This window comes from Heteronotia binoei, chromosome 8 (assembly GCF_032191835.1).
Source record: "Heteronotia binoei isolate CCM8104 ecotype False Entrance Well chromosome 8, APGP_CSIRO_Hbin_v1, whole genome shotgun sequence".
NCBI lineage: Eukaryota > Metazoa > Chordata > Lepidosauria > Squamata > Gekkonidae > Heteronotia > Heteronotia binoei.
Window position 1 is genome coordinate 27,070,742 of NC_083230.1, and position 12,510 is coordinate 27,083,251.

The 12,510-nt window shown below is 44.5% G+C and overlaps 1 protein-coding gene across 1 annotated transcript in view; it reads right to left on the reverse strand.

Annotated features, from left to right (window-relative positions):
- Positions 1–8,395: 8,395 nt before the first annotated feature.
- CPED1 (cadherin like and PC-esterase domain containing 1) overlaps positions 8,396–12,510 on the reverse strand; it is a 190,741-nt gene continuing 186,626 nt past the window's right edge. Inside the window, exon 23 of the mRNA XM_060244835.1 lies at positions 8,396–8,852. Within this exon, the coding sequence (XP_060100818.1) occupies positions 8,625–8,852 (228 nt within the window). The 3' untranslated portion in view covers positions 8,396–8,624. The remainder of the gene's footprint in view (positions 8,853–12,510) is intronic.

Genomic DNA, 12,510 nt, shown 5'->3' on the forward strand with positions numbered 1-12,510 from the left:
ATCTTTCATCCAGAATGTGGTGGCCAAGATTGAAGCACTGGAGAGCATGGAGGCTAAGAAGCAAAAGCATGGTGATGATGGTACAATAGGGGCATCTGCACAGTCCAGCACATGGACAGGAATTGCAAGCCCTGCATGCTAGGTGGCCAGGATGGCTGCTGGTGGGGTTACTTCGGTACCCACTCCTTGGCATTGCAGTAGCTTTGACAGCCACAGGGCGAGGGTCTAGTCCATCTGAGGCCAAATTGGTCGGAGTGGCCACCAGGGTGGCCTGGATGGCTAGCAAGGGGTAACCTCAGTACCCACTTGGCATTGGAGCAGCTTTGACATCTGCAGGGTGGGACTCTAATCTCCCTGGGGTCTGGCAGGGGGCCTTGGGAAGCCCCAGTGGATGGTGCTGGAGGACATCAATGCAGCACAAGGACATAGGTGCATAATGGTCAGCAGAGCTGGCTTGGGCACCCGGCTATGCATCAGCAACTGGACTTCTGTTGATTGGCTGGATGCGAGTTGAGAGTGGCAGAGCCAGCCATTATCTCTCCTTTATGATCGTCTGAGCACGTCCCCAGGCCATAGTTGTGCATTCAGGTGGCAATGATCCAAGCACTAGGTTGGTAGTCCCCACCGGGGATCAAGTCTGTGATGCTGCATCTTTTTTCAGGTGCAATGGGCTTACTGGGTCAGTCATTTGCTTAGCTCAGGGGTGGCCAACGGTAGCTCTCCAGATGTTTTTGCCTACAACTCCCATCAGCCCCAGCCATTGGCCATGCTGGCTGGGGCTGATGGGAGTTGTAGGCAAAAAACATCTGGAGAGCTACCGTTGGCCACCCCTGGCTTAGCTGATCTGCAGAGCGGTCTGTGACCGCAGGATTCATGGTTGATGGGAGGGAAATTAAGCCAAGGCTAACCCTCTCTGTGGTGGGAAAAGCATGAGTTGAAGGGATTTTGAGTTGGCAAGTACTCTGAGATATCAGCAATAGGGGGGGTCCTCAAACTGGGTACCTATGGGCTTTGCAGTCAGGGTGTCTCAGTTGGGGGCCTCCTCAGGGTTGGAGGAGCATATTATGAGCCTTAAGACTTGGCAGTCGTGGGCCAGAATGTACACTCCCTCCCCTCTATGAACTATTGTGTGGGCTGTGATGAGTAAAATCCGGAGGAATCCCGGACCTGACTGAGCTGGTGTGGGTTTGCCCTGTTAGAATGCTTGCTCTGCAAGCACAAGACAACCCGTGCTTTAATGTGTTGCAGATCAGCTTATGTTTAAATAAAATTCCCAGTTTAACCCATAATTTGTGTTGTGTTTCATTCGAGGGGGTGGGTGGGCAAACACAGCTAGAATTGTTGAAACAGAGAAAAAACATCACAGTGGAATTTACATCTATCTGGGAGAAAGTAAGTTTTGGGGTTAAAAGGGTAGTGCAAACAAGTGACTGAAATGGTCATTTGCATTATAGTTGATTGTACAATGTGTTCCATTAGTCCGAATAGTCAGATTTTAAGTTGCATTATTAATGAGCTGATGATACTGATTTGCATCTATAGTCTGTGGGACTGAGATAAACCACAAGTACTAACAGAAAACAGCTGGTTGCAAAATTACTTACTATGTGACTAATGCTCTTCTGTAACTATATTTTCCTTCACCATCAACATTTTCCTGTGCCTTCATCTGAACATTTTTATATGAAATAAAGTAAAATGTTGACATGCAAGGAAAATGCAGTTTGGTATCTGCTGGCTATGGGAAAATTAATGTTACTGTTGAAAACTGATAGCTTAAATTTCCATTTATACACTTCTCTGGAATTAGCTGTTCATGCTGAAAGAGAAGGGAAACAATCGTAATGTCTTTCAGTGACAACAACTTAAAAGTTTTGAGGGTGTTTAAGATGGGTTTCTTTTGTGGATGAAAAGAACACATGAAGCTGCCTCATAGTAAATTGGTATAAAAAGAGGGAGCTGCACCATTGCAGAGTCAAACCAAGGGAAAATATGATGGTGCAGTGGGATATTTTATTAAAAAGGTATATTCCATGCAAAGATCCCTATGCATTTTGTATCCTGTTTTTTTCAGGTGATCTATAAAGCAACCTTCTGTAAGGAAATTGGGCTGTAGAGTTACTTACTAATTATGTGTGTGCTTGTTCATTGTATTATTTTGTTTTGTATTAACCTGGAGTCCTATGGTTTTAATAACATAAGAGTCTCATCCTCAGGGCCACATTGTCCAATGAAGAAGCCTTAGAGCAGGGGTGTCAAACATGTGGCCCAGAGGGTGAATCAGGCCTTTGGAGGGCTCCTATAGGCCCCCAAGCAACTGTCTGTCATCCTTCCTTCTCCCTCTCTCTTGTTTTCTTCTGCGTCACAGCTTGCCTTGCCAGGCTTGCTCAATAGCACAGGAGTTACAGAGCAAAATCTCTATTTTCTCCATTCACTGAAGCTCCTCCCTTGAGGAGGAAGGAAGGAGGGATATCTTACTTTGCCAGGCTCTCTCGATTGCACAGCAGAGCTACCAAGGCCAGATTCTTTTCCTTCTATTGGCTGAGGCTCCCCTGGCCCAGTCCCCTGGGGAAGGAAGGAAAGAGCCAGAGCTTCCTTTGCCCAGTTCCCTGGATCACATGGGTGAGTTACAAAGAAGGCACCTTGAAGACCAATGAGTGCTAATATTTTTAAAGCATGTTTTATTTTAAGTTTTCTAAATCTTTGTGTTTGTCTGTGTCCTTTGTAAAGTTTTGGTGGGAGGGTTTTTAAAAAGAAGTCAGGGCACCTGTTGGTTCAGGGTACAGTGCAGTGAGTTAGGTTTGTAAAAAACCCCACTCTCAGTTCAGGTTGTATGAGACTGGCCAACGGTGACATGAGTGGCAGGCAGCAGAAGAGAGGCCCTGGGGGCAATGGCAAGGAGAAGACTAGAGGGGTGGAGGGGAGGGGGAGGACCCAGTTTCCCCCCCCCCACCCGTGTGTAGGGCCACTCCACAGCCGCCTTCCAGCAGTCCAACCTCTGGTCGGAGTGTGATGAAGAAGAAGGCCCGCCTTGGGCCCTTCATCGAGGCTGCTGCTGGGGCGCCCCTAGCAGAGGTGCCATTAGGTGCTGGCACTGAGCAGGGGTCTGCTCATAGGGAGGCCCGACTCAGAGGAGAACATGCTCCACCTGGCTGCTCTCACCTTCAAAGCAAAAGCAGCTAGGCAGGGCATCGGCGTGTCTCCTTTATGCATGACTTGGAGGAGAATGCCTCCGCAGTGTACTCTTGGAGGTGATCCGTGCCTCCAAGAGTGCACTGCACAGGCCCAGCTCTGACAGAGCCCTCCCAGCCCACCTTCCACACTGCCGTGCCTGCTTTCCCACAGGCAGGGGTGCGGCAGTGGGCCAGGCACAGGGCAGGTGCCAGGCTGGGGTGCCTGAGGCCCAAGTGCCGGGCCTGCCCAAGTCCTGGGCAGATGAAAGAGGAGGCGGTGATGTATGCACCACTCAGAGTCTGCCTTCCTTTGCAAAGAAGATAGTCTCCAATTGGCAGAGAGGTGCCCTGCCACCCCCTTCACCTGCCTAGGTCCCACCTGGGGGGCGGGAGTTCTTGCCTGGGGCTTCCTTCTTTTGCTAATACAGAAGTAAAACTTTGCAATAGGTGAGGAGCAAACTTTTAAATGTAGAAGCATTTTTGAATAATGTGAGTTTGTAGAAGGTAGATTCAGTTCTCAGTGGATCTGGGGCAAAGCTGAATGGAGAAAGGGCCAGAGTTACTCCATTCTAAATCTATTGATGTCAGTAACTTAGAAGGATGTAACTCTGCTTAGAATGGCACTGTCTGTTCCAAGCTGCTCCCAGTATATACTAACACCATGTTCAATGTTCATTATATTCCACATATTAACCATTTATACATGCAGTGTTAATGATCCGCTTCCCAACCCTCAAACTGTAACGACTTTCTTGATTTATCCTTTAAGGCAGGGGTGTCATGTGCCCCGGGAGCCGAATCAGGCTCCCGAAGGGCTCCAATCAGGCCCCCGAGCAACTTGCTGTCATCTGCTTCCTTTTCCTTCTCTCTTGCTTCTTTCTGCATTGCAGCTTGCTTTGCCGTACTTGCTCAATCACACAAGAGTTACAGAGCAAAGCCTCTATTTTTTCCATTGGCTGAGGCTCCTCCCTTGGGAGAAGCAGCTTGCTTTGCTAGGTCCTCTCAATTGCACAGCAGAGCTACTGAGCCAAGCCTCTTCCTTCTATTGGCTGAGGCTCCTCCCCCTCCTTTGCCCAGCTCCCTGGATTGCACAGGAGAAATACAACGAAAGCACCTTTAAGACCAAGTGCTAATGTTTCAAGCATGTTTTATTTTAAACTTTTTTTAAAAAAAAATTGTGTTTGTCTGTGTCCTTTATGAAGTTTATATCTTTGCTACCTTGCATTATGTTTTATGACACACATGGCCTGGCTTGATAAGTTCCCTTTTATGTCAGCTCCGGCCCTCATAACAAATGAGTTTGACACCCCTGGTTTAAGGTATTTCAGTTTCTTCTCATTTCATCAGATGTTGAGATGACTGAAAATGCTGTGAAGTTATCAGAGTTCTTCTGTGTATATGCACAACCTTCCACAAACAGGCTGCATGAATTTGGTCATTAACTTTATTTATTATTTCGCTTTTTAAAAACATTTGTATGCTGCTCTTCTAAATAATCACAGCAGCTCACAAAGCTAGAATGATTGATATAACCAAGCTTTCACCTTAAAATGACACAAAAATGTGAAATACAGCCAACAGGTTAATTTCTTTTAAACCCTTCTGAAATAAACAAAATTGAACTCAGAATTGCAATCCTTTAAAGAAAAAAAACAGAAATAAAAGGCATTTATTATTTTCTACCAGCAGATTGATCCAAAGCCTATGAGCGGAAGCAGTAAAAGCTCCGCTCCTAGCTGTAGATGTTTTATTATCTCATAAACACAATGTAAAAAGCAAAGAGTGCTAATATTAACAGGTGCAAGGGCTGGTATAGGGAGAAGTGATCATTCAGATGTGAGGGTGCCAGGCTGTAAAGTATTTTTAAAGTCAAGACCAGTATCGTAAATTGGACTTCACAACACACAATCTGTCTGTGCAGTTAACCTAACATGGTTATGTGAAGAAGGAACTGAGTGGTTCATGCATGTGAACCACCTCTTTTGGTCACAACTAACTTGAGACTAAAGTGTACACATTGTCGCTTTCTTGATATCAACATGGACAAAACGGAATACTCAAGAAATGTTGCCTTATGACTAATTGCACAAAACGACGTTACAAGCTTCTCTAGCTTCTTTAGAACATCCTGAGCATCCTTGCTTGAAACTGTTTTATTGAAATGATGGGACCTATCACCAGTTCAATATTTTTAGCATCCATGTGTCAAAGATAATAATGACATTTAAATATGACAATGTGCATATTATTGCTATTGAAGAAGACATTAAATTTCTCCAACCACAAAAATTTGGAAATCCGAGAGACGTAACAAAGTGGTCAGTTCATCTGAGCTACATTTCCTTGTCTATTCATACATAAGTTTACAAAAGAATATTACTAAAGAACATTTTGTGCCATGACTATGACCATCTACTTCATTTTTTCTATAGGCTTGCCTGGGCATTACTTAACTGAGGATCTGATCTTGGAAACTGTTGGTCCATGTTAACTGTTACATTAAACATAGATTGGTTTGGATGTTACAGTGAGAACTTTATATAAAATATCACTATAAAAATATAACATGGAAAGGTTGTTTTCAGAATAGCAACATCTGAGAAACATTAAAACATAAAAGAACAATAGCATTGAAAAACTATCTCATGTTGAATTTGCACAAACTTCATTGCATGTTTGCCAGCATGAACTACCACACAACCAGAATTTCTCCTGGAGTTAGTAACAGTCTAGCCTTTCGGTACAGTCATATTTACAAAGGCAGCCCTTCTCCATTTCTGCTTCTATCGCAAGAACATCCAGCATATATAAAACTAAACAATAGGAAAGCTTTAAAAACACTAGCAGAATTAGAATGTAAAAATACTAAAATATTATAAAAAAAAGACAGTGATTTTAAGACTTTAGTAAAACAGCGTACCTTTGGTATCACAGAACCCTTCACGTTTTGTACACATACACTATGGCCGTTTTCGCACTAGCGTTTGCTCCGGCGTAGCGCCCCATTTACCTCCGGATCTTCTCTTGGATTTCGCACATGTTGCTCCGGCGCTGCGCTTTGCTCCGGCGCTTCAGGGATTTTACGCCGGAGTATGTTTTTCAGCAAGTTGCCGGAGTTTCCGAAAACCTCCGGATCCACTCCGGATCCACTCAGCGGAGTTTCCTGTGCGAAATCCATCCACGCCGGATCGACTGCTTTGGGGGCGTCACCCTCTCCCTTTCCGTCCTCCCACCCCATCCACCCGCTTGGCCAATCATCAGCCTTTCGCGGCGCTTCCCCAAAGTGCCGGCACGGCCATTTTTTTTTTTTAACTTCACAGTTTTGCGTAATAGCGATATTTCGAAATTAACAAATAGAAAAAAAAAAACCCTCCTGGAATAGCCTCAATTGGCACTTCAATTGGTTTCGTTAGAATTTTTTTTTATTATTGACTTTAGTTGCGTTATTCCGCTGTTGCGTTATCTCGATAATGCAAAAACGACCATTGTTGGGGGGGGGGGAATGTAGTGCCGGTGCGGGCCAAAGCGTCCATGTGTGTGTGTTTTAAAAAGGGAATGCCTCCCTCAGCTGTGCCACCAGGATTTCTGGACCTGCACAAAATCGCCATGTATAAAATGGGAAGTTGGAGTCCTGCATTCTTCTCCCTGGCTACATTCCGCTCGGTTAGAAAGTAGACGCGAGCGAGCTCCTCACACGCGCCACAGAAGGGGAAGGAGAGAATGGAGCGGGGGGGGGGAGCTCTGGCAGCAGGAATCAGTCAGGTCCCCGTTGCAAGCGCCAGCCGGGGAGGGGAAAGAGAGCGGAGGAAATTTGGGGGGGGGGATCTAGTGCTTCAGAATTTGGGGGGGGGGAATCTAGTGCTAGGATTCTCCACTGTGAATGCTTCCGTTAATACATAAAGGGCTGTGGAGGATTCTACAGCTGCAGCCAATCCATAAGCAGCAGCAGCACACGCGATGCGGTTTGTCCAAGAAAAGAAGGGGAGGGAACAGCTCGATGTTACGTTAGTACGTCATTACGCAACCAGACTTGCGCTTAAAAAAAAAATGATTGACAGGGCATCGGACTCAAGCCGATGCCAGTGGGAAAACGATTTGAGCCGGGGCTTCAGGGAAGGCGACTCCGCAAAGAGTCACTAGTGGGAAAACGAGAAAAATGATCCGGACATAATTGCGCCGCGGAAAAAGGGGAGCAAACGCTAAGTGCGAAAACGGCCTATATGTCCACAGCTATAAAACCACTGGAAAATACCTAGCCAAAAAAACCCCACCAAAGTCACACTCTGTTATGGAAAGTGGACAGACTGGAGAAGACACAAGTCATCCCATGAAAATGAGCATATTGCCCTCTTTCTGTGTGTAAGGTCTTTGATAGCACATACTTGCCAGGAGAGACACTATCAAGATGGAAAATTTCAAATATCCATTAAAAGTCTTCAACCACTCTGAGCAGTTGCTGGTATCCAAAAGTGTTGTCCAGTAAGCTCTGCAGGTGGCCATCTGGGTTTCCAGGATATTTACCATGCTGCTACTGACCTTTGAGACTGACTTATGCTTCAGAAGAAGTTGTAGTCAGAAATGAAGTTGAGTGATGACTATACTAAGAGTGAGAGCCAAGGGCTGTGTGGCTCGCATCACAGCCATGAACTCAATTTAAGCAAGCTGCTTTCTCTCAGCTTGAGTTTGCCTGCAATCCAAAATGTGCCAAAATTCCCTCCTTTTTTTGTGAGTGCCCGTTAAAATATGTCATTTGGGTAGCAATGCATACTAAGTAATTTTTGAAGATCGTTCTGATCCTGTTCCCCAAACTTGGAGATCATAAACTGGAAGAAGAAACATGTATACCCAGTGAATACACAAACTGAAGTATTGTGAAGGAATGCCAAAGCAGCACTGTAACAGTGGCAATGGAGTGGCACTTGTGTTGTCATATCTTCCATCATGCAAAGGTCAGAAACATCAATCTGGTCCTATGGCTGAAATCCTGATACCTGATTTTAAGTGCATATTCTTAGACAAATACTTTCCTATGTCATAGAACTCTCAAAAGTGGAACAAGGTTTTTATTTACAGATGATGCAATATTATACACTGCTGCTATATTTAAGTAGTCTTTACAAGACTCACACACGCACACACACACACACATACAGTGCTTTTCTTCTTTCCTATATATACATATGCTTAGCTTACAATTGTTTTCATCTTGGCGATATTTTCAGTTAACTCTTTTCCTTTCCTCTTTCTCTTGATTCTCCGTCTCCTGTTCTGCAACCACAGATTCATGGGGACACATCTTGACTTTATAAGGCTTTGTGAAGCTGCCACATGTCTTGAATTATGCTGGTATGTTTTGCCACTTGGAGAAGCGTGTAATAAATTTGGTATGGCCTTTGGATCACCACATAGGGAAGCGGGCAGTCTGGAAGTCTATGTTTCTGCCAAACAAAGCTACATTCCAACAGCTTTCCAGTCATTTCCACAGATCCTGCTGAGAAGGATTTCTGAATAGACTTGGTTTATTGGGCCTCTCACGTGATAAGGGGATTGAGAATTTGATGCATAGATTTGCAATTGTATCAAATTGCTTTGATTGCTGAAATATTTGCCCAGAGCATAGGGCCTTGATAATGTCATTGTCATAGGAGAGCTCGCTTCAGATGTTTTGGATTTCACCACCTGAAAATGAAAGAGAACGTTTGTGAAATTATCCTATTGATGCTCGAGAGTAACAGAAATGGATCTTCCATTCAAACTGCATGTTTTTAAACGATGGAGTTATACTATGGACAGATTAATTACTGCTTCTGTTTTCTAATTCAATTGTTTAAAGCTCTCACACTGCAATCCTATCTTCGTATTATGTTTGTTAAACAAGGATACGATTACATAACAGAATTCCTAGGCCAGTGCAGGAGATGATAACCCTAAAATTGTTTCCACACGCTGAGGGTTCTCCATTTTGCATTCATTACTGCAGTGAACACAGAGGCAGTCATATTGGAAATGGAACTTCCACACAAGTGTTTCCTGCACAATTTCCTCTATCAGCCACCATTTTCTCCTGCCCTTTTCACCTGGCAGTTTTCATTGGCAACTGAACATATGAAGCTGCCTTATACTGAATCAGACCCTTGGTCCATCAAAGTCAGTATTGTCTTCTCAGACTGGCAGCAGCTGTCCAGGGTCTCAAGCTGAGGTTTTTCACACCTATTTGCCTGGACCCGTTTTTGGAGATGCCAGGGATTGAACCTGGGACCTTCTGCTTACCAAGCAGATGCTCTACCACTGAGCAACCGTCCCTCCCCACAATTGCTACTCTTCCTGCCCTTTTTATTGGCAATTGCTACTGCAGTATAGGGTTTTTTTGTTTGCTTGTTTTTTTAAAAGAAGCCCACAAAAACTTTCCAGTGGGGGAAATGGTGGCTGCAAGGGGCTGATGAAAGGGAAGTGGTGGTGATGTGGGCAGGACTTTGGAAGATGCACACCTTGTGATAACATTCCCGGATTGTGCTCTTCCTAAAAGGTGTGTAGGAAAAGAGGGTTGGGAAACTGCATGCTTAAGACTGAGAAAAGACAAGAGGAATATGGTTAGAGTATGACATGTGGAGGCTCTGAAAAGATGATCCCCAGTTTGAGCTCCAAATCTGATAAGAACCTCTAGGTGCGGGGAGGGCGGGGCTGTATAAGTAGGTTCTATAATGTAGTTAAGAACAGGAATGGACAGGGCTGAGTATTTGGTGGGAAAGGAGGAAGGGAGCTTAGCATAGTTCTGATCCTATCTTCCTCCAGAGCTAAATTCTTCCTCCTCTACCAGCCTGAAATAAACGTCTATCTATATGAGTTACTGGTAAGGTTGACAACCTCTAGATGGGGTCTGGACATTTCCCAGAATTACAACTGATCTCCACATTACAGAGATCAGTTCTCCTGAAGAAAATGGCTGCCTTGGAGGACAGATTCTATGGCATTCCAAACCTCTCCAGGCTCCACTGCTAAATCTCTAAGATCTTTCCAATGTAAAGTTGGCAACCCTAGTTACTGGGGAATTCAAAGTGACTATCCTCACTTCCATCCTCACAGAGGACAGGGCACAAGAGGACAGAACTACATGTGACTGAACTGAATCTCTGGCATCTCTTGTTTTTCTCTTAGCTGGGATTGCAAAGCTAAAGCGCTCTATGTAGGCAAGCAAGGGAGGGGGCACCCAAAGAAGGGGAAATGCTAAAGAAAAGAGAGGGGTATACAAAACACTCAATGGCCACATGGTGGTGGAAAATGCCATCAAGTCATTGCTAACTTATGGCAACCATCTGGGGTTTTTCAAAGAAACTGTCAGAGGTGGTTTGCCATTGCCTGCCTCCGCATCATGCCACTGATATTCCTTGGAGGTTCCCCATCCAAATACTGGCCAGGGCCAGCCCTGCTTCGCATCCAAGATCCAATGAAATCAGCTAGTCTATTAAGTACAACTTGACATTTTATGGTTATGCTATAAACCATAGGTGGGATTGTGCTTCTACTTGCAGAAGATGAGTTTTGTTGTTGTTGTTGAATCCCCCCTCCCACTGCAGACACCCCCAGTCCTACACACCATTCATCTGGGTCCTCTCTCTCCTTAGCATGTAACACAGGTTTTCAGGGGCATGGTTTCTGTGAGTGGAAAATGAGGTAGGATCCAATCATGTATTTTATCTTTATTTTTGTACTAAACCATTACACTTGTACTGAGCCGTTGACCTTATTGTACCACTGGTATATTCATGTAGTAATCTGCTTATCTGAGGACAGATGGCCTTCTTAGTAATGTTTCCTTTGAGTACTGTTATTGAGTTGTGTGAACTAATTATTGCTGGATCTACAATAGTATATGGCTTAAATGTTCTGTTGTGGAGGGAACTGAGGTATGGCTGCGGTTAAAATTTATTAGTCTTGTGGAGAAAATGTATTTCATTTTTGGGGGGTACTAAATCATAATCTTCATTTTAAGAGGTTTGTCTGTTGACATAAGTACAGAAAACAGGAGAGGTTAATTGCTCTCAGGAACCCACTCTCAGGAACCCACATCACACTTCCCCAAGCACCCAGTATTTGGTCATGCAAATGCTTCTAGCTAGCAGAGGACAATCAAAAAGTCCTCTCAAACTCGGCAGGAATTTGACACTTTAGAGGGGACAGAGACTGGGGGATGACAAATGCCAGACAGTATCTCTTCCTGGGAAGGACAGGAAGAAAAGGAATGGCCCACAAAGGGGAAGACAGAAATAGCTAATAAATTATAGACGCAAGGGCAACAGGTGCTATTCAGTGTGGTCCATTCAGCAAGATCATTCCACAGGCTCCATTTCTGGCTGTTGACCACCATTGTTGATGTCCACCATTGCCATATGGAGCTAGCAAAGGGCTGGCAGCACCGACAAAGATTCCAAAATAAAAGGAAACTTAACAGCACTTTGAAAAGACTGTAACTTCTAAGTTTAAAGAGTCTGCCTTAGCGTAAGTCAAGTTAGAGCACGTATGGAGTTGAGTTGAGGGACAGAGCATTGTGTGTTTATACCACTTCTTTGTATTCCTTGCTCAGTGCATTGCTGCGTAGGGTATGTGTGTGGACTTTTCTTCTTTTTCAGTGAATTATTTTCTATTTTAATTGCTAGTCCTCATTCTCCATACCATATAGACTTCCAGGGGAAAAGAGGTAGCTGGTTGCCAGATTGCTATCTCCTCGGGAGGGCACAAGTGCAGTAAGCCAGCCTTGTGGTAATCAGCAGCGGGAGACAGGGGCACTAGGCTCAGCCTTTAAATGCCATTTCAGATAGAGTGCTAGGAATGCTGGCCCTCTTAGCAGACAACTGGCTGGTGGAAGTGAAAATACCAGACAGTGGTGGGAAACCCCCTCTGAGAGTTAGGCGGACTCAGGAGAGTGGTGCATTGCCAGACAGAGACTTGGGATGAATGCTGAGTTCCTGGATGCATCAGAGGACTGAAACAGGATGAGGTTTGCAGGTAAGTTTCACAACAGGTGTCATGACATGTTTCACGGGCAACGCTTGTGCTCCCGGGCAACGCTTCCTGTTTTTATGTAATGAATACTGAGTGATGAAATGTAACCAACTTGTGTTTTTCTGCAAGTGAATGCTAACGGCGAAGGGGAGCTGTGTCAGTCTGTATACAACATAAAACAAAAATCCAGTGGCACATTAAAGAGAGCACTGAAGTAGTTTTGAAGGTGCCACTGAATGTCTGTTTTCTTTAACTGAATGTTAGCCAGTTGATGTCGTCGTTTTAATTACTCTCTAATTATCAGTGATTTGTATGGTAATTAAAGATATTGAGAGGA